This window comes from Mytilus edulis, chromosome 6, assembly GCF_963676685.1.
Source record: "Mytilus edulis chromosome 6, xbMytEdul2.2, whole genome shotgun sequence".
NCBI lineage: Eukaryota > Metazoa > Mollusca > Bivalvia > Mytilida > Mytilidae > Mytilus > Mytilus edulis.
In genome coordinates this window covers 51,777,913-51,804,207 of record NC_092349.1, presented here as the reverse complement: position 1 = coordinate 51,804,207, position 26,295 = coordinate 51,777,913, and the positions used below count along the sequence as shown (strand labels likewise).

The following is a 26,295-nucleotide window of genomic DNA, read 5'->3' as shown; positions in this document are numbered from 1 at the left end:
GAATGTTGTATACATACCTAAGCCATTTTCTTTCCCAAACAAGTTATCCTTTTTAAACACAATAAATTTAGAACTTGTTTTAAGTTCAAACTCAACAATGAGGTCTTTAACTGCTTTTTCAGATGAAACAAAACCACCTGTGCTATTCCTATTCAAATAGAAAACAATGTACATTGTATGTGTTACAAAATGTATCAACATTTATTGTATCTTTATTGTTGTTGCTGAGATTGGTTAGAGAGCAAAACTTATGTACTAGACACATAAATGTAGTACATGTAGATGAAGGTGTTAACCTGATAGAAGTTTGGAACTGTATACTGAATTTTCCAGGAACCAGATTTTGCACATAACTAAAGTTGTTGTGAAAGTAATTTTCTAAAAAAAAAAAATCAAAACAGAAACAAAATTATCTTAAACAACTACAAATAAATGCAATTTAAATTTATATATTTGTTAGACTCAGATAGCTAGACATCCAGCCTCTAATCGACGTCAAAATCTGACGTCTCATTCTCAAATCAAGGTCCAATGTGATGTTATGTATTGCAATAACAATGTCAGTCTCTAATTAATAAATAATAAATTACTGAACTTACACTTATACATGTGTACACATGATTTATAGGGTTCTTATGGCAACTAAATTTTCAAACATTTATATATACTTTCCATACATATTTTTTTAACCTGCAATAGGTAACTTGCATATTAAATTTTATACCTTACTATGAGTTATGGGCTTTGCTCATTGATGAAGGCAATATGGTGACCTATAGTTCAGAGATCTCCATGGCCTGTTTAAAGATGGCACCCCGCCATCCTTCAAATGTCTTGCGCCATCGTCAAATGACTCGCGCCATCGTTCAATTGTCTTCCGCCATCGTTCAAAACTGCGATCGTTTTTATAACCTGACGCCATTTTTTTTAGCAATTATAATTAAATGCATGTAATTGCATAACCCTCAGGCTTTTTTTTATAGTATAATCCAATACAGTTCTAACACCTGAGGGATATCCAGATTAATATCGCTAATAACTTGTACCTGGGCTTGTACAGGTAGATCAACAAACCAGACAGGAGAATATTATCTGAAGATAGACGATTCATTTGTCGAATTATTTAACTAAGTTTCCGCAAATGCTTATGATAATTCAGATTAAATAAATAAATCAATAATCCAGATACAAAGTTTAACAAGTCGAACACGTGCTTTTATTTTGACTTACGCAAGCAGCATCTCCCTTTTTAAGAGGTACAAAATAAGATGTAAAACAGTCATTATTATTGCATCGCAAATAACTCGAGTACTGTTGTATTGTAACGATAATATAGAATTACTTTAAAAGTTAAAAAGTAAAAACTTTTAATATTTCCTGTAAAGAAATAGCGTATCGTAATTCCGAATTCATTTCGTAGTTTACAATCAAATCTATACATCCGTGTTTCCGGTTTCTATTCAGACTTGAAAGATGCATGTTGCATAGCATCGATTTGCTAGATAAAGTCATTAAAACCTTTTCATTTGACAACGTTTGCTTTACAAATCTTTTTAACCTTTTACATAACCTGTACGACTCGTTTTGTCATTGTTGTTGTTGCTGCAAACCAGCCATATTGTAATGGGTTCATGACTTTTGAATTTGACAGTGTTTGTGAAAAATAAGCTCCACATGATTTTTAACCCCCATAACAATTACCAAAAATAGCAGGAAAACTACATGGGGACCTTTGTGATAGCTATTGGTCATTCTGGACTAAGGGAAATGGAGGGGGCATGAGGGCTTGGCCTTTGAAGGGTTACAAACGGCAATTATTGAAAACATATATACTTCTATTTTATAGTATTTATAATGAAAATTCAAATAAATATAATTTAAAAAAGCAATGAATTAGCATGTTCACCTATCCCTATGTGGAGGGATGAAATACTTTTGATTGCGCAACACTGTACGGCGTAGATACATGTACGGTTTATGATGGTGAAAGTTCCTCCATCGTTCAATTTTCATCCATGGAGATCCCTGTAGTTGTTATCTTCTATGTCATTTGGTCTCTTGTGGAGAGTTGTCTCATTGGCAATCATACCATATCCTCTTTTTTTATAAAAAATTGGTATTGCACTTTTGATACACAGTCAACGTTAATACATTTTAAATCTTAAAATATCTGTGAGTAATCAATTTATTCACTGACCGCAATAAATTCCATGTTTATTTCACATTTATTCCTGTTCTGATGGCATATATTATAAAACGGGGTGCGGTTAAGTGTAGCCTACAAAGGCAAATTTCTACGCATCCAGGCATGTGGAATCAAACAAACACTGCATTGTTTAAAGTTATTATTATTTAACACTTTTACAAAAATTAATTTGGCTCGTTTAATTTTCTTAAAATTTTGACAAAGTATTTACTTTGACCCTTTGACAAAAATATAAAAATTTCAACCAACCGTTTTATCAGAAAAATTACACTGGTTATATAGCAGTTTGACAAAAACTTATTTTGATTTTTGAAAAGCTTAATATTTCCTTAACACAACATAAATAAAACGTTTAGCTGATTTTACAGAGTTATCTCCCTATAGTGTTAGGTACCACCTTAATACAAAATGGATAGTTATCTCATCTCTGTTAATCTATGTTTTGTCTTTTGATAAAAATTTCTCCATATTATTTATTTTGAAATATTTACCAGGCATAAGCCGGAAAGTAAACATCAGTACCTTGATGGTATATTGTAACAAAAGAATAAGGATCTCTACACTTATCATCATGCATTCATTTCAATAGACTAATTTGAATGTATAACTATAAGACTTTTTAAGGTTCATGTGGACCCTATGGCTAAAATGGCCGTATTTTAACCTCAAAATTTACTCCAAACCTGTGCATCTGGAGAGGATTTAAGGCATAGCATGCCCTACATAAAAAGAATTCAATTGCATTGTATGATTTAGAAAATTCATAACTTAACTGGATTTCCTGGTCCTTTGCCCCCTTTCACTTTCGCACCCTACACGTTGGCACCCAAAGTCCGTTCATACCTTACATGTTCGTGCGAAATTTTTTATTTGTTTTGTGTTTAATATCATGAATATATTTGTATAAATCAAGTTTTGGCAAGTGTTTTCCTATAAGTATAGGTGTTGTCATTGTCTCATTGTCTCAAAATACAGTGAGACAATGTTTTGTTGGTGTTGAATGAATATTAAACTGTTTCAAAATGGATAGTGTATTGTTAAAAAATAATAATTGTTGTTTCTAAATAAAGTGTAGGGTACCCCTGTCACGGAATAGAATTTCCTTCATAATACAATATAAGTTCCAAAAGGAAAAAATGTTCTGGAATATTATTTCCACAGGGATAAATATTACAGTAAATGTTCCCAACGGAATAAATGGTATAGAATATTTGTACCAACAGGAATTATAGATATAATTTATGACAATGTTTATAACAAAGTTACCATTGGAACTTCTGTTAGTGTTAGGTGGAACAAATATATGTTGACACCCCATCCACGCCCCCCTCCCCCCCCCCCTCCCCCCGAGGTAGGTCCGCCACTGTCTCACCATTCCTCCATAATTATTTTTATGGTTGTGTTTCCTATTCTTATCGTTGCGTTTTGTTGTTAGCGCCTTATGACAAATCCATTAAATATGTGTACACTGGTTTTGCTGACGTATCGATTATACAATGAAATGCATATCGGAATCGGTTTTGATATCCGGATTGGACACGACTGGTGTGCGACTAAACCCGAATATTACGTTTAATCTGTTAATAAATACACACTTGTGTATTACAATGCAGCATACAAAAAATTCGAGCTAGCCATGCGTACAAGTTTACCTGACTTTGTTGTCTTCTCGTTTCGATCCCTCATTTTTTTCTCTTTTTGTATTTTTGTATAAGCAATTTATCAATTCCATGCTACAAAAACATGATACTCTTAGAGTTGAAACCCCTAAGCAGTATTGGAAATTAATAAATGACATTCAGGATAGCAAAAAAGAAAACTGCTCTTCACAAATTGATTCTGATACATGGGCCAATCACTTTCGTAATCTTCACTCTGCAATTGATAGCACATTTTATTCACGACTTAACCAGTTGGAAATGATCCTGAATGACAAAGATTTTTTTTTAGTTTTTAATGATTTAGATAATGATATTAGTAAAAAAGAAATTTCAGATGCTATTGCGAGCTTAAAATCAGGCAAGGCCTGTGGACCTGATTTGATTTCAAATGAAATATTAAGGCAGCAACCATTTGATTTTCGGGGGGGGGGGGGGGGGGGGGGGGCTATGTTTTTTTTTTTGAAAAAAAGTTTGTTTCCAGTTTTTGGAGAAAAAAATAATTTGTTTTTGATTCTGAGAAAAAAAAATTGTATGTTTCACCCTCAGCTGCCACTATATGTTATGCTAAAATTGAAAGAAAAAAATTGTTTTCGACTTGTTGCGAAAAAAATAGATTGGTTTGAAGAAAAAAAAATTTGTCCAGAAAAAAAAACCATAGCCCCCCCCGAAAATCAAATGGTTGCTGCCTAAAATATAGTCAGTCATATTTGATAGGTTGCTTATATATATTATTTAATTTGTGCCTCAAGAATAGTGTGTACCCAAAGATTTGGGCTGATGGTTTTATTTTGCCAATTTTTAAATCAGATGATCCTTGTGATCCATCTAACTATAGAGGTAGCCTATAACAATTACTAGTACCATTGGTAAACTTTTTAACAATATTTTGAATACAAGACTTGACAAATTTTTGTACCAAAACAACTTAATTCATAATTCTCAGATTGGCTTTACAAAATATGCCAGAACTTCAGATCATATATTTATTTTGAAAACACTGATAGACAAATACTGTCACAGTAAAGAGGGTAGACTATATACTTGTTTTGTAGACTTTCACAAAGCATTCGACAGTGTAATTCATATAGGTCTTAAACTGAAGCTTATTAATATGAAAGTTGGTACTTTATTTTATAATATTATATCAGATATGTATAATAATAGTAAAGCATGTGTAAGAGTTAGAGCTTCTCTCACTGACCCTTTTAGCATTAAATTAGGTGTACGACAAGGAGACAACTTGAGTCCTTCATTATTTAAAATTTTTATAAATGACTTCCATTCTTATCTTGACTTCTGTCTGGATGCAGTTTCCCTGCACTCAGAGAAATTAAATTGTTTGATGTATGCGAATGATATTGTGATTATGTCAACATCAGCCACAGGGCTTCAAAGTAGACTTGATCAGTTAGAAAAATATTGTGCTGACTGGTGCCTGAAAGTTAATATTAGAAAGACTAAAGTCATAATTTTTAATAAGGCTGGAAGGAAAATTCAGGCGAATTTTCGACTGCAGAATAATTTGATTGACTGTGTCGCTCATTACAAATATTTAGGTGTTCACTTTACTGCGTCTGGAAGTTTTCATCTAGCTAAAACTGAACTTTATAATAAGGCTCTTAAGGCCTACTATAAACTTAGAAAGGATTTTATCAATTTATCTCCTTGAATAAAATCTTGTGTTCATATTTTTGATCATACCCTAAAACCCATTCTGTTATATAATTCAGAGGTATGGGGAGGTTATAATGTCTCTTGTAATAAATTACAGTCTTCCTTATTTAATCTTGGAAATATTTTTAAAAATCTTAAGTGTGAGAATCTCCATCTTAAATTTTCTAAATTTATACTTGGTGTACACAAAAGGAGTGTCAATTTTGCTGTATTATCAGAACTGGGACGTTTCCCCTTACATTATGATATTGTAAAGTCAATTGTAAAATACTGGTATAGATTTGAAAATCTTACAACTGAATTCAGTCTATTGAAAGATGCTTATAAATGCAGCCAAGAGCTTCACAAAACTAACATAACTTCTTGGTTCTCATTTGTTAAAAAAGTATTAGAAGTTTTTGAAATTAAACAAGAAGTAAAACATTTTGGACAATATAAATTTTTGATCATATGTAGTAAATTAATTCACACTAAATATATTAGCAATTGGTATGCTAGCCAAAATAAAGCTTCTGATGGAAAACTGTTTAATTATGTGAAATTTAAGCAGAATTTTGGTTATGAAAATTATCTTTCTCTAATTAAGAACTTTGATTTTAGAAGATCTATATGCAAATTACGTATATCTGCTCATAAGCTTCAAATTGAAGTTGGTCGTTTTTCAAATATTCCACGAAATGAAAGAATTTGCAAAAAAATGCTCCTCTGGCTGTGTTGAAGATGAAATCCATTTTTTAACTAACTGAAAATTTTAAATCAGATAGAGATGTTCTCTTTAACTTTGTTTGCCAAAGAATTCCAAATTTTTCTATACTTGATAATCAGCATAAATTTATTTATTTATTAAACTGTGAAGACAACCAGGTCCTTAATGCTGTTGGTAAATTTATTAAAGTGAATATGAGTTAGTAATTGTATTGTAACTGTATGTAAAAAATTGTTTGTATCTATGTATCTATGCAAATCAATATTCTTTTGCCTTATTCATGTATGCTCTGTATGCCCCTTGTGGGCCCTTAATTGGAAATAAAATATGTTCTGTTCTGTTCTGTTTTGTTCTGTATGGCATGCTGAATCATCATCCGATGCAGATTAAGGATTTTTAAAAAGTTGTGAGCCGGGTCCCCACGGGGGGGGGGGGGGATAACTTCGATATTTTTTTGGTTGGGGTGTGCCATTTTTGCCTAAAAAAACGTACCCATTTTAATATAACATTCACTGAAATTCAGTACCCATAGTTATATAAATATTTTTAAGAAAGAATGACCTATACTTATATACAACATTTAAAATATGACCCATGCTTATATAAGCACTAACTCATCATCACTCATAATTCATAAATATACCAGCTACCCTTAAGTTTTAATATAATAATTGACCATTAATAATGTAAGATTCTCAATAGCGTATTTATATATGATATGTAGATCATACCCCAAATCAATATATAGAATAATACATGGCAAAATCCGTATCGCATGCTGTATCACAACGAGAAACCAATATCAGTCCCGAGGGCCGAAGGTCCCGAGGGATGCTATTGGTCGAGTGGTGATACAGCATGCGATACGGATTTTGCCATGTATTATTCTGTTTATCATATATATATTAATAGAATCAAATTTATGGGATATCCATTTTTTTTAAATCGTCTGAAATTATAAGCTAGCATTGGTGGACATCAGCTATTGTCTGCTCTATGGTTGGGTTGTTGTCTCTTTGACACATTCCACATTACCATTCTCAATTCTATTATGATTTTCCTGTATTTTTCCAGCTGACTTGGGTTTTTTTTTTTATAGACATGCTTGTTTGCTTAATATCCACATCGTAATGCCCCCTATAATCTTATTACATTCTCAATATATGTTAAAGACCATTGGTATTAATTTTTGGAAAAAATACCGATTTTAGTTGAAATGATAGAATTTTTTTTTTTGTGAAAACTCTTTTTTTCCTATGCCAGGAAATACAGCAACTGAACGTCATAGGTCAAACGTTGACGTCATTCGAATTGTGACGTCATGCCAGGTATGGCGATACGGGTTTTGCTATGCGATACGGGGTGTGCGATACGGGTTTAGCCATGCGATACGGGGTATGCGATACAGGGTAGGTGATACAAACTGGACAAAAATCTTTATTAGATATATACAAAATTACTGTATTTTGTACTAAACATAGTGATAAACACAGTTATCAAACATAAATGCATTTTAATATAGGATGTCATTAAAAAGGAGGGTCATTTTTATATGAAATCTCGCAAAATTATGACCCATATTTTTGGTACATCCCCGTATACCCAATAACAGGAAGTTATCCCCCCCCCCCCCCCCCCCGTGCGGGTCTCACATACTTAATACAATAACGAAATATATGCAACAAGGGAGACATAATAATAATAATAATAATAATAATAATAATAATAATAATAATAATAATAATAATAATAATAATAATAATAATAATAATAATAATAATAAAATTCTTTATTTAACGAAGGTAACACATTTAACAATTACATGTTAATCTTCCATGAGGCCTTCAAAAACTATTAATACAAATAGAAAACAGAAAAAAAAGAATAAAAATACATACATAATAAAATACATAATGCAGTTAAATATAGCAGCTTAAATATTGAATAGTAAATTAATAAAATATGCGAAACTATTTCAACCAGAATATATTTGTTAAAAAGGTTGAAACGTTATTTACCATTAAAGGGTCTTATTCTTTTTTACAATAGCTATATATTACCCATTATTGACTACTGTTGTACAGTAAATTCCGAGAAGTTTTTCAACTTCAACATTATCTAAAGCGATATTATCTTGTGATAAAACACATAAACATTCATTACAGTTTACCAGTTTTCTGTCTGATCCAACAAGCATACATTTTGATTTCTTGCTATTTATCTTCATATCATTTTCTTTACACCATTTTTAAATAACATTGTTTAAGTCTTTATTCAAACATATAGTTAAATTTACAATAGATTTAGATGATAAATGTAAAGTTGTATCATCAGCATATAGATCAGATTCTGTATATTCTAAGGTTAATGGTAAGTCATTTATATAAATTAGGAACAATAAAGGTCCAAGTATAGAACCTTGAGGAACTCCAAAGGTTACAGTTTTATATTCTGATTCAGTGGTTCCTAACTTAACTTTTTTTTTTACATTGTTTACATCGCAATGTTAACGATGTCAACGATGTAAACAATATATAAGAGTTCAAACAATGTCAACGATGTTGACACGACATCGTGTTAACATTGTAAACATCGCGATGTTAACGATGTCAACGATGTTAACAATATATAAGAGTTCAAACAATGTAAACGATGTTGACACAACATCGTTTTAACATTGTATACATCGCGATGTCAACGATGTAAACATTATATAAGGGTTCAAACAATGTAAACAATGTTGACACGATATCGTGTTAACATTGTAGATATCGCGATGTCGACAATATTGAATAAACATCCTGCACTGGACATGAATGTGAATCTTCGAACTTAGCACCACAACTACAAGACGGATCTGAAATAATGTTGACTCTGTAAAGATCATAGTTCAAAAAAGAAGCTGAGCACCTAAGTTGTGTCAATATAATATTGAGTTTACGATTGCCAAAGTCATAATGTTTTGGTACTTGGGCTTTTGAATTTAATTTAAGATTTTTTAGTTCGGTTTTAAATTTACCTAAGGAGTCAATGTTGCGTGTCACCACACTAAGGTTATTCCACCGTCGTATTGTTGAAGGTATGAAGGACTCTTGGGTTAATGAAAGGCTACAAAAAGGGTATATTATATCATTCCCATTACGTAATGGATAAACAGCTGTACTTTGGATTGTTGGTGGAATTGAATTGCAAAGATAGGCTGGTGCATTATTATGTTGAATATTATAGAATAATTGTAACTTCCTTCTTTCTCTTCGTTCAGCTAGAGTTTCCCAACCAATCTCATCATAAATAATTCTATTACTTGTAAAAATAGGAAGACCTGTTACAATTATGGCTGCCTCAAGCTGCAGCTGTTCTAATTTTTAACAATAACCAACACCCATATTATCCCAAACTTCACATGCATATTCGAGACGCAGTCTAATAAAAGTCAAGTAAATCTTTTCTAAGTTGCTCCTACTTATCCTGCATGTACTTTAATTTTCTAAGAACATTTAAATGTTTAGATACATTTTTTATGATATTTTCCACATGGGTGTTCCATTTAGCATCTTTACTAAATGTAACACCAAAGTGTTTGTGGAAGTCTGTAACTTCAATCCTCTTACCATTGAAAGTGAAATTCATTTCTGGAGTTTCAATGTATGAAAACAACATTATTTCTGTTTTTGCTGAGTTAAAGGACATCAGCCATTTCTTAGACCAATCGCTGAGCTCACTCATGATCAGTTCATGACTGATCACTGATTGTATTTGTTTCGTGTCACGACTAGAGTAGCCCAGAGATGTATCATCTGCAAATAATCTACTTAAAGAAATCAAGTGTTCAGCAATATCATTAATATAGATAATAAATAACAGCGGTCCCAAAATAGAACCCTGTGGTACACCAGCTGAAATACTGTAAAGTTCAGAGGAAGATTGTTTAATAACAACTCGCTGTTGTCTGTTGTTTAGGTAACTTTGAAACCAATTTAATAAATTTCCGTCAACACCGTATGACTTCATTTTATGTAGCAATCCTTTATGCCAAACTTTATCGAATGCTCTAGAAAAGTCACAAAAATCAAAACAGCTAATTTCTTTATTTTCTAATGAATTTAATATAGAATTATAAATTTCTAAAAGCTGATGAACTGTCGAATATTTTGGCAGAAAACCAGACTGGTATTCATATATTAACTTATTTCTATGTAGGTGATTGAAGACATGTTTATAAACAACTCGCTCCATTATTTTCCCTACACAACTTATAAGCGATATTGGCCTATAGTTAGATGGTAACGAACTATCTCCCTTTTTAAAAAATGCTATTACATTAGCAATCTTCCAGCTGGTGGGAAATTTGCATTGTTGTAGGGATTTATTAAATATTATTTTTAAGGGAATTGCTATTTTTTCAGGACACATTTTCAGCATTTTATGGCTTATGACATCTGGACCAGATGCCTTATTAGGATTTAAAGTTTTAATTATATCAACTATTTCATCTATTTCAATAACCAAATCTTTTCAAAAAATATTTGTTCTTGGCTTAATTTAGATGTACATGTATATATGTATTAAACGAGTACCAAGGTCCTAGCTGTAATATATACCATCTAAGATAAAGTTCGAGACAATTTGGACTTTAGGTTCAAATAATATGAACCTCATGTAGATAAAGCCTTCCAAACTATTTATGGCAATACATTAACATTTATCATATCTGGGTGTATGTAGGTAGAATAGTTTTTGCACTTCCAGTCTTGAAGTAGTGTTGATGTGTATCTCAAGAAAACAAAGGCTGTCCAAAGTTGTGATGATAATACTTAGAATCCCAGTTGCTTACAAAGTTTGTGTATATTTCCTTCACCACAAAGTATTTCTGTTAACATCTAAGTATCACTGTTCACAAAGAAATTCTAATAACTTTCCAATATCTAAAAATATGTGTGGATGTAACATATGAAGGTGTAATGCACCTTATGTTATACAGATTTCTTGTGGATGTTACTTATGATGGTGTAGTCCACCTTATGTAATACAGATCTCTGGTAGATGTTACCTATGAGGGTTACCATAATTCAGGATGGTTTCACTTAGAAGATTAGTAATGTGAGATCACACCTAGTTTTTGGTGGGGTTCGTGTTGCTTGTTTTTTAGTTTTCTATGTTGTGTCATGTGTACTATTGTGTGTCTGTTTGTCTTTTTTTATTTTTAGCCATGGCATTGTCAGTTTATTTTCGATTTATGAGTTTGATTGTCCTTTTGGTATCTTTCGACAGATTCATGCGTATTGCTATCACCGGATTTTTACGAGGAGGGTCACGCTTAGGTCACTATGCATACGGAAAATATGTCGGTGAATTGCTTCCTGGGAGCAAGCAATTAAAAATAAGTAAACTTCTTCTAAATGTTGACAAATCAAAGAATTTTCCTCAGAAAAAAGTATATGTTCATAAGTTGTATAATGAAAACTCCATTTAGTTTTAAAAAACATATGCATATTTTTTTTTTTAATTTGAGGTTTCATATGACTTTAATGTAGACCAATTTGAAAACGGGACCAAAAATTAAGAATCTACATACACAGTTAGATTCGGCATATCAAAGAAACCTAATTATTCAATTTTTGATGAAATCAAACAAAGTTCAATTTTGGACCCTTTGGGCCCCTTATTCCTAAACTCTCCCAAAATCAAATCCAACCTTCCTTTTATGGTCATAAACCTTGTGTTTAAATTTCATAGATTTCTATTTACTTATACTAAAGTTATGGTGTGAAAACCAAGAATAATGCTTATTTGGGCCCCTTTTTGGCCCCCAATTCCAAAACTGTTGGGACCAAAACTTCCAAAATCAATCCCAACCTTCCTTTTGTGGTCATAAACCTTGTGTTTAAATTTCATTGATTTCTATTTACTTATATTAAAGTTGTTGTGCAAAAACCAAGAATAATGCTTATTTGGGTCCTTTTTTGGCCCCTAATTCATAAACTGTTGGAACCATAACTCCCAAAATCAATCCAAACCTTCCTTTTGTAGTCATAAACCTTGTGTCAAAATTTCATAGATTTCTATTTACTTAAACTAAAGTTATAGTGCGAAAACCAAGAAAATGCTGAATTGGGCCTTTTTTGGCCCTTAATTCCTAAAATGTTGGGACCAAAACTCCCAAAATCAATCCCAACCTTCCTTTTGTGGTCATAAACCTTGTGTTAAAATTTCATAGATTTCTATTCACTTTTACTAAAGTTAGAGTGCAAAAACTAAAAGTATTCGGACGAAGACGACAACGCAGACGACGACGCCAACGCAGACGACGACGCCAACGCAGACGACGACGCCAACGTGATACCAATATACGACCAAAATTTTTTCAATTTTTGCAGTTGTACAAAAACATAACTATAACAACTGAACCATGAAAATTAGGTCAAGGTCAGATGACACCTGCCAGTAAACCTTACAGTCCTTCTTAGACCGAATATGCTAGACCTATTGCTCATAGTATCTGAGATAAGGACTTGACCACCAAATCCTAACCTTGTTCACTGATCCATGAAATGAGGTCAAGGTCAAGTGAAAACTGTCTGACTGGCATGAGGACCTTGCAAGATCACACATACCAAATATAGTTATCCTATTACTTATAATTTAACATAACAAAAAAATCTTAACTTTTTTTTTCAAGTAGTCACTGAACCATGAAAATGAGGTCAAAGTCATTGGACATGTGACTTTCCAAGTCCAAGGACCCTAATTCTGCTTAAAATCATCAGAGAAGAACAAAATTCAAACTTGATCTGTGACTTGGTCATGATAAAACAATATACCAAATCTTCAAGCACAAAAAAAGTGTGAAAAACTGATTTGATGGACTGGCAGAGGGCAAACTTAAGTCTCCTTTGACTTCATCTGTAGGGGACTAAAAACCATACAAGCCTAGGACTTCTTAATTTTGCAGTATTAACAATATGTGCTAGATAGAAGATTTTCCAACTGTCAATTGTTTTTTGAATTTTTTAATAGAAAATTTATCTGTGAAAAAATGTATAAAGTACTAGATTAGAAGTTTTAAAAATCAGATATATATAGTATTCAACAGTACCAAACTTTATGCATTCAACAAAGCTAATCATTTGTATATGTTAAAATAGTCATAAAACAGGCAAACAATGATTCAATTTATTTTGAATAAACAAATTAGTCCCCTATATACCAGTAAATATGCATTTAACAAAAATAAGCAGCTTCAATAGTCATTAACAAAGAATTAAATAATATAATGTTAAAATATTAAAATAATTTCACAGAAACATAACTAGGTATGTGAAAATGCACTAAGCAATAGCTAAGCATCTATACAAATTCAAAACATAATAAAAAAAATTTAAAGAAAATTGATGATGCAATTGTTATAAAAAATTAATCACAAAACAAATATTCACCTTGTAGCTTTCAATTTTGAAGCCAAAGAAGGTGAAATATTATAGTATTATGAGGATTGTAGTTTCCCCAGAGCATTGTAATAAAACACAATGTACTAAACCAGTGTTTTAAATTTCCATGCAAAAAACACAATAACTTAATTCATTTTTTTTTTATTTGCCAGACTGATGGATGGAGTGCAAACCTAAAGTCCCCTTTGACTTTGTTGGTAGGAGACTAAAAGGTGTCCACCCTGGCATATAAAGGAATAAATTATTGTGTCTATATATGTCATGTACATGTCATTTACAATCAATCTTGAATATTTATTTAACCAATGTTTAATTCTATATTTCATAAGAAATACCACTTAAAATGTCTAAATGACAGTTCATAGCATCTATGAGAATCAATATGAATAAACACATTTTTCATTTTATTTTATAAAAATTTGTAAGGGTTCTGTGGAACCACAGTGTCTCGTCTACTTTTGCTGTTAATCGCAGGCTCAACAAAATTGAGGGAAAAAAAACAATAAAAATATTCCTCTCAGTACTATCATTTGATTGTAAGAAGCTTCTGTCCAAGTTTGGTAAAAATCCAGTAAAGTTTATGAATCTAATAAATGTTTTAAAAACTTTAACTGCAGACTGTATGTAATATTAACGGGAAGAACTAAGGTCATTTATAAGTAAAATACAGATAAACAGGTACAAAATTTTAACAAAATTTCCCTCTAGATAATAGATTTTATTCACAAACAGGCTTCAGTCCAAGTTTGGTACTAGTCCAGGATAGTATAAAAAGTTTATCAAAATTTTAAAAACTTTAACCACAGTGAATGTATTGTATCCTGGCAGAAAAACTAAGTCTATTTATAAGTAAAATACAGAAAAAAATAGATTTTTTTTACAAAATGTACTGCTGGACACTATCTGATAATCATAACAAGCTTCTGTCCAAGTTTGGTACAAATCCAGGATAGTATAATAAAGTTATTAAAATTTAAAAAAACTTTATCCAGTGAGTGAATGTATTGTATCCTGGCAGAAAAACTAAGTCCATTTATAAGTATAATCAGGAAAAATGGATTTTTTTATTCAAAATTTACTTCTGGATATTATCTAATGATTATAAACAAGCTTCTGTCTAAGTTTGGTAGAAATCCAGAATAGTTAAAGAAAGTTATTAAAATTTCAAAAACTTTAACCACAGAGTGAATATTTGTGAACTCCGCCGATGACAGAATGTAGGATCGCTACACCTCGCCTTTTCTTCTAAAGTGGAAGGTTTGACAAACTAGAGGCTCTCAAGAGCCAGTGTCTCTCACCTTGGTCTATGTGCATAATAAGCAAAGGACACAGAAGGATTCATGACAAAATTGTGTTTTGGTGTTGGTGATGTGTTTTTAGATATTACTTTACTGAACAATCTTGTTGCTTACAATTATCTCTACCTATAGAGTGGGGTGCTCATTTTCGCCATATCTTTCCATGTTTTCCACAGTTTATGTTCAGGTCTATATGTTTTTGAAGTATACTGATATTTTTTTATGAAGATAACTTCAAATGCAAAATATTCTTAAGCTTGAAAACGTGTTTGTTTGAAAATAATCATCTGAAAAGTTAGATTAAAGGGTGTTTGAAATTGCCTGATGTTTTGTCAATGGGGGACACATATTCGCCGTTTTTATACATCTATTTAAACCCAAATAACTGCAGCTTTAAACAATATTTTTCAAATCAATTTCATTATAGATGGCAATAGCAGACATTTCAAAGGTGTACAGAACTGAAATTTAGGACAATCAGTCAAAAATTTACTAAGAAATACTTCTTTGAAATCGTGTTATTCATTCAGAAAATTGGCCTTAAATCGTTATCCGTTTTTCGGTCCTTTGCGGTAAGTGCCGCAATTTTGTCGTAGTTTAAAATAAAATCATATTTGTTATAAAAATCTTAGTTACCGGCATATGTCTTCCATTTCAGCCATCTTTTGATGTATTTACAACTCAAAATTATAAAACGGCGAAATTGTGTCCGCGGCGAATATGCGCACCCCACTCTAATGAACTTGGCCCAGAAGTGAGTTGAAAATATTTTGCAAAAATTTACAAAAATTTACCAAATTTTAGAAATGACTATATAGGGCAAAATTACAAATTCTGGGGCAGCAACCTAACAACAGGTTGTCTGATCCATCTGAAAATTTCAGAGCAGATATATCTTGATCAGCAATTTTACCCCATGTCAGATTTGCTGTAAATGCTTTGCTTTTAGAGTTATAAGCCAAAATCTACAAATGCACATTTTAACCCTATGTTCTATTTGTAGCTATGGCAGCCATCTTGGTTGGTTGGCCGGATTGCCGGACACATTTTTAAAACTAGATACCCTAATAATGATTGTAGCCAAGTTTGGTAAAATATGAGAAAAGCTCACTTGGCCCTATTGGCCAGGTGAGCTAAAAAGCAATGCTGTATTTCAAAAAATGAAAGTGTCTATAAATTGATGTGTAAAGAACAGAACCAATTGTATAAATAAAAGAATTTGCAGCTATGTTAATATAGCAAGAAGCAGGTTTATAAACAAAAACAATTGCATAAATAGCAACTATACTTACCAAGTAAAACAGATTGTAAAATCAACAAATTAAAAAGTATTCTGTACAATTTGTATATATATTCAGATATTAAACAGCTTGGACAACATATGTAAAATATTTTATATAGGTATTTCCATGATTCAAATTCATTGCAAACTGTATATACATAATTATTTAACTAATATAATACAATGTAACAATGGTCTCTGAGAATCCTTGTGTTAAGTATCAACAAATACTAAAACTATTATAAGAAAAATATTACAATTTATTTATGACAAATGTTTATACATCATGTACATCATACCAGGAACAAACATTGGTCTTGTACATTAAGTATTCAAATTTTTAAAGTTACCTTTGTTACAAAAAAAAAACACTGTTTTTGTTGGTGTGATTCTTTCAAAGATATGACAGATATGATTGATTATTGCCTTTATCATATGATTGATTGATTGGTTGGTTTTGCTTTAGGTTGCTAAGCGCAAAAAGGCTATATCACTGTATCTTTTGTCATATGAGTTAACAATGAGTTAAATGTGCCATTTCTAGGATTCTATTAAATAAATTTACATGAACTTAAAAAGAAACAGCATATGCACAAACATACAGACTGAGGAAGGTTCAGTTAATTTTCAATAAATAATCCATTACAACTATGTCATAAGGAAATCACAATATTGATATACCTTACTTAAATTGTATAAAGTCTCCTATTTTGGCTTGAAAACAAGTTCATGGATCCCTCTTTTTTTTTAAACATTTCGCTTGATTATGTATGAAGATTGTGTGTACCAATTTTTATGAACAAATCACTGATGATTTTTTTTCAATTAGATAAATATACACCAAAAAATGCCATTTTTTTTTAAAATCATGAACATTGAATAAAAATGATTTATTTCCATAGAATTGTTACACAAATTTAGAGCACATTTATATAGAGAAGATATTCCATATTTTTACGAATATCTGCTTCTGTTTAATTTTTAAAACAAAAAAGTTATGTACGTCTCTTCCAAGAAACCAAAATTTTGAGTAAATGTGTAAAATTTCAACCTCATTTATCTCTAAAAGTAGCAGATGAAGGTATATTTTTTATTACATATTTGAATTGACCAGGTGAAAAATAGCATGTATGCAAATTTTCCTCCAAAAATCACCTGGGGATCAAAACTGTATCTTATGCCCTTAAGGGTTCATAAGTCTGGAAATAAAAACTTAAAAATCTTTAGAATCAAAAGGGGGTTTGGTTTCCCTCATGGATATAACAAGTTTTTCCGTTTAAACAAACATGAGATAAGATGAGTTTGGTTGTACTTGTTGAAATTTTATTGATTAAAGTGCTTTAGCTCTGGTAAAAAAATTGAAAATTCTTTTAGTACAAATTCTTCTGTAAATATTTAATATTTTGTCAACATTCCTAACTGTATATGTGAAGACACCACAGTTTGATTGGTGCATAAAAAATACATGTACTATTATACCATGATTACAAAATCAGAAGAACCATATATTTTTCTTGCCTATGCTGAACTCATAACTGGACCCTTGCCAAAATCTGTTCATTGCATATTGTTTAGTCTTACAAAACTTTCAATTAATACATTTCTATCTCTTTCATTGAGAATATTAAATGGACGAGAATAGTATATAATAGCTTTATCTCCATCTTCCAGTTCCTTATTTGCTGCTAATTTTATATAATGTTGTCTTGAAATTTCCAGTACAGTAACAAATACCTGAAAATAAAACAACAAATTTTAAAAATATACTAGACTTCATTGAGATGTATGTAAATAACAGGTTACTATTTGACTATTAAAGATGTTAGTGGTTGCATGTGCTATTAAACATTAAATTGACTATAAAAGGCAATAACTCCTGAAGGGGTCAATTGACAATTTTGGTCATATTGACTCATTTGTAGATCCTACTTTGCTAATCATTATTTCTGTTTACAGTTTATCTCTATAATAATATTCAAGATAATAACCAACCAGGTGCTCCGCAGGGCGCAGCTTTATACGACCGCAGAGGTCGAACCCTGAACAGTTGGGGCAAGTATGGACAAAACATTCAAGCGTGATACAGCTCTGAATTTGGATTGTGATCAAATTTTTGACATTACATGGTTTTTTTTACACAAAACAAATGTCAAGATTTTACAAATCAATTAAAGATTTCTTCTTATTTAAATCTAAAATTAAATAGTTGACACAGCATAGGTTTCTGACACAGAATGAATGTGGTCTAATGAACTTAAAAGTTTTTTTTGCCTTTGAGCAATTCACTATGCTGTTGAATATTAATCCTCTCAAAAAAATGTTTGAAGAAATTTTCTTTTTATTTATGAAATCTGAAATGAGAAAAATTTAAACCCCCCCCCCCCTTTTTTCACATCCCCGTTTCCCTTTTTCCAAAACTGATATCAATTCAAATTTCTAATGGAGTTTTGCAACAATAACTACTCTTTTAAATACATCATAAAATATTAAAATGTAAAATAAAGTGCTTGTTATCACTGAATGGTAAAGATTGGTTGGTAGTAAAAGTGAATATACATTGTTTATTGTATAAAACAATAAAAAAAACTTCATCAGCAACATTTTATATTGGCAAATTTCCAATGAAGTTATTTACATAAAGTTATTGGCAGATAAAAATAGAAAATGACATCATAGTCATGTCTGGCAAATTTCCAACATACATTATCTAAAAACATTTTAGATAAGATAAGGAAAAAAAGCTTCATCAGCAACATTTTATATTGGCAAAATTCCAATGAAGTTATTTACATAAAGTTATTGGCAAATAAAAATAGAAAATGACATCATAGTCATGTCTGGCAAATTTCCAACATATATTATCAACTACTATTCTATACAAAGAAAGATAATTCAATTGAAAATTAATTGCTATTGCACAATATTGTGCAATTAGATATTTCTTGCTATTGTGCAATACTGTGCAATTGAAAATTAATTGCTATTGCACAATACTTGATATGGAATCCTGATTTGGACCAACTTGAAAACTGGGCCCATAATCAAAAATCAAAGTACATATTTAGATAAAGCATATCAAATAAGCCCAAGAATTTAATTTTTGTTAAAATCAAACTTAGTTTAATTTTGGACCCTTTGGACCTTAATGTAGACCAATTTGAAAACTGGACCAAAAATTAAGAATCTACTTACACAGTTAGATTTGGCATATCAAAGAACCCATTTATTCAATTTTTGATGAAATCAAACAAAGTTTAATTTTGGACCCCCATTTGGACCAACTTGAAAACTAGGCCAATAATTAAAAATCTAAGTACATTTTTAAATTCAGCATATCAAAGAACCCCAAGGTTTCAATTTTTGTTAAAATCAAACTAAGTTTAATTTTGGACCCTTTGGACCTTAATGTAGACCAATTTGAAAACGGGACCAAAAATTAAGAATCTACATACATAGTTAGATTCGGCATATCAAAGAACCCCAATTATTCAATTTTTGATGAAATCACACAAAGTTCAATTTTGGACCCTTTGGGCCCCTTATTCCTAAACTGTTAGGACCAAAACTCCCAAAATCAAACCCAACCTTCCTTTTATGGTGCAAAAACCAAAAATAATGCTTATTTGGGCCCCTTTTTGGCCCTTAATTCATAAACTGTTGTGACCTCAACTCCAAAAATCAATCCCAACCTTCCTTTTGTGGTCATAAACCTTGTGCTAAAATTTCATAGATTTCTATTTACTTATACTAAAGTTATTGTGCGAAAACCAAGAATAATGCTTATTTGGGCCCTTTTTTGGCCCTTAATTCCTAAACTGTTGGAACCAAAACCCCCAAAATCAATCCCAACCTTCCTTTTGTGGTCATAAACCTTGTGTCAAAATTTCATAGATTTCTATTCACTTAAACTAAAGTTATAGTGCGAAAACCAAGAAAATGCTTATTTAGGCCCTTTTTGGCCCCTAATTCCTAAAATGTTGGGACCAAAACTCCCAAAATCAATACCAACCTTTCTTTTGTGGTCATAAACCTTGTGTTAAAATTTCATAGATTTCCATTCACTTTTACTAAAGTTAAAGTGCGAAAACTAAAAGTATTCGGACGACGACGACGCCAACGTGATAGCAATATACAACGAAAAATTTTTCAAATTTTGCGGTCGTATAAAAACTGCAAAATTTCCGGGTTGTGTGATTCGTCTAAAAGTTTCAGGGATAATAGATCTTAACCTGATGAACATTTTTACCATGTTATAGAAAAGGTATTTGTTGATACTAAACACAAGGATTTGCTCTAAATGCTTTAGTTTTAGAGATATAAGCCAACCAGGTGCTCCCCAGGGCGCAGCTTCATACAACCGCAGAGGTCAAACCCTGAACAGTTGGGGCAAATATGGACACAACATTCAAGCTTGATAAAGCTCTGAATTTGGATTGCGATCAAATTTTTTACATAAGATAGGTTTCTGACAGAAAACAAATGTCAAGATCTTACAAATCTATTGCACATTACAGTGCAATTAAAGATTTCTTCTTCAAACTCTTCAAAAAATGGGAATTTGAGAAATTTGGAGAAAAAAAAATTGCAAACGACTATCACACCCATTTTTTTTGCAATTAGTCAATTGTTATAGTTAAGGGGGATCGCGGGTCTAAATCATTTATATAGGAATTCTCTATATTTTTCTATAAATGAACTTTATCTTATAGTTAACAGAAAAATAAAATAAAAAAGTGGGGTCACCGTTCATTTGTGCTCACAATCTGCCTTCGAAAGAAGCATACATTTTTGTAAAGTTGGGTTTTTTCTGTTGAAGTAATAGGAGAAATAAAGGTAATATCGAAAAAAAAGAAAGAAATTTATTACAGAAATCGCTCAAACTTTATAATAATTTAGTTTAAGTACAGCTTATATGGAAATTATATTAAAAAATATAGGTCACCGATGAGTTAAAAAAGATATTTCAATTTTAAAGCCAAAAAATGGCATTTTTCCACCAAAGGGAGATAATTTGGAACTTTTTCAATGATGTATACATTTCAAAAGTCATCTGGGGCCAACACGAATTGTTTGTTTTGAATGATTTTTGTGTGGTTCCAGTAACCCGACCGACCCTAGTTAAAACCCCCCCCGACCCTTGAACTTTTTTTTTCATTTCTGAAAAATAAATTTTCAAACGATCAAATTTTGAGGATTGTGAATTAAAATAATTAAATTCATAGATTTCTGTCATCTGAATTTCCATCACAAGTATCTGTTATGGCTAAAATGCAACAATTCATAACAGAATGCAACAAAATTAACTAAAAACGTATCATGACTGTTTATTTTACAACCAAACACATGTAAAAATGGGGGACTTCCGGTTGGGGCGTGTATAATACCGGAAACAATTTCGGTAAACACACGATTTTTTTCCGGATTTTGACATTAAAAAAAAATAAATAAAAAAACCAAGTGAAACTGCGAGCTACTGCTCACTGATGATACCCCCGCCGCAAGTGGATAATATTAATAGTGTAAAAATATGCAAGTGTTCGGTAAACAGGAAGTTGTCGAGTGATGAATCTGAAAACGCATCACACGGTATAGCTGACTTATAAAAATCCTGAAACCAAATTTCAGAAATCCTTGTATTGTAGTTCCTGAGAAAAATGTGACGAAAATTTTTAACTTGGTTATCATGTGTAAAATCATACAAGTGTTCGGTAAACAGGAAGTAGTCGAGTGATGAATCTGAAAACGCATCACACGGTACAGCTGACTTATATAAATCCTGAAACCAAATTTCAGAAATCCTTGTATTGTAGTTCCTGAGAAAAATGTGACGAAAATTTTCAACTTGGCTATCATGTGTAAAATCAGACAAGTGTTCGGTAAACAGGAAGTTGTCAAGTGATGAATCTGAAAACGCATCACACGGTGTGGCTGACATATATAAATGTTGATACCAAATTACAGAAAGGGTGGATGTGTAGTTCCTGAGAAAAATGTGACGAAAGTTTCATGGGACGGACTGACTGACTGACGGACGGACTGACGGACGGACTGATGGACGGACGGACGGACTGACAGACAGAGGTAAAACAGTATACCCCCCCTTTTTTAAAGCGGGGGTATAAAAAACAGTATACCCCTCCTTTTTTAAAGCGGGGGTATAAAAAAAAAAATTGCCGACCTACCGACCCTATTTTTAAAAATTTGTAACTGGAACCACACATATATTTTTATTTGGCCTAAGCTAATGCTGATCAATACTTTTGAGTAACACAAACAAAATGATTGCATATCTGATATGGCATTTCAGGGTAGCAGAGATAAAATCGTAGTACTTACCATAGTGCCTTTTACAATCATCCCTGGCATTTTATATTGATCTGTATAACAGTCCTTTGTTACGAATTTGTGGAGATCTAACAAGAGTTCGCCTGCATGCTGTCCTAAAACTGCCCTATTCAGTAACAGTTCTATTTTGGGTGCATTTTCACTTGTATCTGAACTTCTTGACCTAACTGAAGAAACTGAACTAGTGCTTTTGCATGCTTCTCCATCAGAATCAGATGAATCCAAATCTCTGTGATGTCTACTTTTCTTTACCTGTGCAGATTATAAAGGAAAAAAAAGAAATAAATTTTAGTGGTATCAGGGCCAAGAGTGGGAGAGACATTTAAGGTCAAGGTACAGTAAATGGGCTATGTTACAACAGGGACTAAACTTAACTCTTTTCTCCAGGGGCCAGCTGGGCCCCTGAAATATTTTTTTAATGTTTACATTGACAATGACACATGCACCCTTAGTTTTTAGCAATAATTTCCCATCTCACTGTACTGTGCTGAGAAGGAAATTATCAGTCAGCAGTATTTACTTATTATCTACCAAGTTTCATCAAGTTCTGTTGGGTGGTTTCAAAGGAGGAGTTCAGTTGACACACTGTTGCAGTAGTATACATGTATAAAGGCCAAAATTCTGAGTTCAAAGAGGGATAACTTCAAAAATTGAATCATAATTTCCTGTCGATATGCACATAGTATGTCCTTATTATCTACAAAGTTTCATGAAATTCTGTTGTGTGGTTTCAGAGGAGTTGTGATGACAAGAACAGGACTGACGGAGGGACTTGTGGGCAGGTCAAAAACATTATACACTCACAACTTTGTTGCAAAAGGTAAAATAAATTAAGAAAAAATATAAGAAAAAAAATTCTTCTAGTTTTTGCTCTTGATACCGTCTTGACAAATTTATAGATGTAAAAAAAAACTGTAACCACAGACTGCACCTAAATGTTGATGACGACAACACCAATGTTGCTGGAGTATATCTCTATCTATAATAATATTAAAGATAATAACCATAACGGCAAAATTTCCTTAAAATTACAAATTCAGGGGCAGCAACCCAACAACGAGTTGTCCGATTCATCTGAAAATTTCAGGGCAGATAGATCTTGACCTGATAAACCCATGTCAGATTTGCTCTAAATGCTTTGGTTTTAGATATATAAGCCAAAATCTACATTTTACCACTATGTTCAATTTTAGCCACGGCCAGGTGAGCTAAAAACTATAATTTTTTTCAAGCAGTTGCTGAACCATGAAAATGAGGTCAAGGACATTGGACATTTTTTAACATAAGGTATCTGCATACAAAGTATGAAGCATTCAGGTTTTCTACCTTCTGAAATATAAATCTTTATACAAATGGTTTACGCCAACCCACCGGATAGTAATACCTATGTCTAACTTTCTGCAACAAAAGGCGAGACAACAACACTACATCAATTATAAAAGAAATGAATAGCTTAAACATAGCACCTTTTTCATTTACAATTGCAAAAGTTAATGTTGTTTCCACATCTCATCATTGTGGGTTGCATGTTTTGGTTTTGTTATTAGGTTACAGGGATCTCCATGGCCTGTTTAACGATGGCGCCCCGCCATCGTTCAAATGTCTTGCGCCATCGTCAAATGACTCGCCCCATCGTTAAATTGTCTTGCGCCATCGTTAAATAGTCTTCCGCCATCGTTCAAAACTTCATCATTTTTTGTAGCCCGACGCCATTTTTTTTATCAATTATAATCAAATGCATGTAATTGCATAACCCTTAGGCTTTTTATGTTATAATCCAACACAGTTCTAACGCCTGAGGGATATCCGGATTAAGATCGCTAATCACTTGTACCTGAGCTTGTACAGGTAGATCAACAAACCAGACAGGAGAATACTATCTGAGGATAGACGATCCATTTGTCGAATTAATCAACTAAGTTTCAGCAAATGATTATGATAATTTAGATTAAATATTATAAATAAATTAATAATCCAGTTACAAAGAAAACAGTTGTATTAAACAAGTCGAACACGTGCTTTATTTTGACTTACGCAATCAGCATCCCCCTTTTTTAAGAAGTACAAAATAAGACGCAAAACAGTAAATATTATTTCATCACAAATAACTCGAGTACTGCTGTAACGATAATTTAGAATGACTTTAAAAGTTTAAAAGTAAAAACTTAGAAATATTTCCTGTAAAGAAATATCGTATCGTAATTCCGAATTCATTTCGTATATTACAATCAAATTGATACATCCGCGTTTCCGGTTTCTATTCAGACTCGAAAGATGCATGTTGCACAGCATCAATTTGTCAGATAAAGTCATTAAAAACCTTTTCATTTGCTTTACAAATCTCTTTAACCTTTTACATAACCCATACAAATCGTTTTGTTGTTGCTGCAAATCAGCCATACCGGTAATGGGTTCTGAATTTGACAGTGTCCATGAAAAATAAGCTCCACATCATATGATTTTTAACCCCAATAACAATTACCAAAAATACAAGAAATCTACATGGGGACCTTCATGACAGCTTTTGGTCATTCTCGACTAAGGGGGGACCATGAAGACTTGGCATTTGAATGGTTAAAAACGGCAATAAATGAACATATTGATACTTCTAATTCTATAATGAAAATTATAATAAATATAATTTAAATAAGTAATGAATTAGCATGTTCACCATTCCTTGTATGGAGGGATAAAATACTTCCAATCGCGTTACACTGTACAGCGTAGACACGGTTTGTAATGGTGAAAGTTCCTCCATGGTTCAATTTTCATCCATGGAGATCCCTGGGTTATTTAAAACAAAACTGTAAAAAGTGAATATAAGAGATTACATATATATAAAGGCACATGATTTTTGGTGCAGTGTATCTTGTATAAATTAGCCTGCTAAAAGTCAACTAAAAGATAGCATGAATGAACCCATCTATACCAATTTTCTACAATTTTTCTGAGCTTGAATTCTTTCTTACTCAGGTTTTCTTAAAGGCTACATTTTTTCTTATCAAAATATTGTTGAAAGTCATCAATTACAAAAGCTCACTAGACCAGCTGATTCAGTGATACATGTACCGTTGGGTTGATTAATTCAAGTCAATTATACAAACTATCTACATTACATATAAAGTTGCTATAGATTTTGTCAGGAAACCTTAATGTAAATGAAGAAAAGCACATAGATTACCTCTACAACAGACACAACTCTCTTACGATCGATTGAAGACTTTGTAAATACTCCATATTTAAATAAACGAATATCTGGTTGTGAAATAACTTTATCTAGACCTCCTAAATTTTTCCATGTTGACTGATCTGATTTGAAAATGCCTAATCTGAAATAAATTAAACATTGATTTCATTTCTGTCATACTTTCATTTAGTTATGTCTAGAAACATACAATACTTTAATGAATAAAGATGATATGAAAAAATTAAGTTGGATTGAACATGCAACAAACAATGAACATGATAATCAAATACATTCATCATCTTTCACTTTAAATCATTTCTCAAAGGACAGCCAAGGTGAGTCCGGTATGTGCATTCCTTGAGTGGGGAAATAAACAAGAGGCTCCTAAGAGCCTGAATCGCTCAAATTTTCAATTTTGATATTCTTACATATAATTTTATCTGTATTGCAATCAGTTATGTTTGCTTATTCATTGTTATTTGTAAATC

General features: G+C 31.9%; 2 protein-coding genes across 2 annotated transcripts in view; both read right to left on the bottom strand.

Annotated features, from left to right (window-relative positions):
• The window catches only part of LOC139526471 (uncharacterized), a 40,282-nt gene extending 36,612 nt beyond the window's left edge, over positions 1 to 3,670 (bottom strand). Inside the window, exons 1-2 of the mRNA XM_071321620.1 lie at positions 3,579 to 3,670; positions 18 to 148 (exon numbers count right to left, since the gene is read on the bottom strand). Coding sequence (XP_071177721.1) covers positions 18 to 148; positions 3,579 to 3,589 — 142 coding nt within the window. The 5' untranslated portion in view covers positions 3,590 to 3,670. The remainder of the gene's footprint in view (positions 1 to 17; positions 149 to 3,578) is intronic.
• Positions 3,671 to 17,039: 13,369 nt separating this feature from the next.
• Positions 17,040 to 26,295, bottom strand: part of LOC139529141 (uncharacterized) — a 62,069-nt gene continuing 52,813 nt past the window's right edge. Inside the window, exons 3-5 of the mRNA XM_071325461.1 lie at positions 25,802 to 25,949; positions 22,612 to 22,872; positions 17,040 to 18,009 (exon numbers count right to left, since the gene is read on the bottom strand). Of these exons, the coding sequence (XP_071181562.1) occupies positions 17,833 to 18,009; positions 22,612 to 22,872; positions 25,802 to 25,949 (586 nt within the window). The 3' untranslated portion in view covers positions 17,040 to 17,832. The remainder of the gene's footprint in view (positions 18,010 to 22,611; positions 22,873 to 25,801; positions 25,950 to 26,295) is intronic.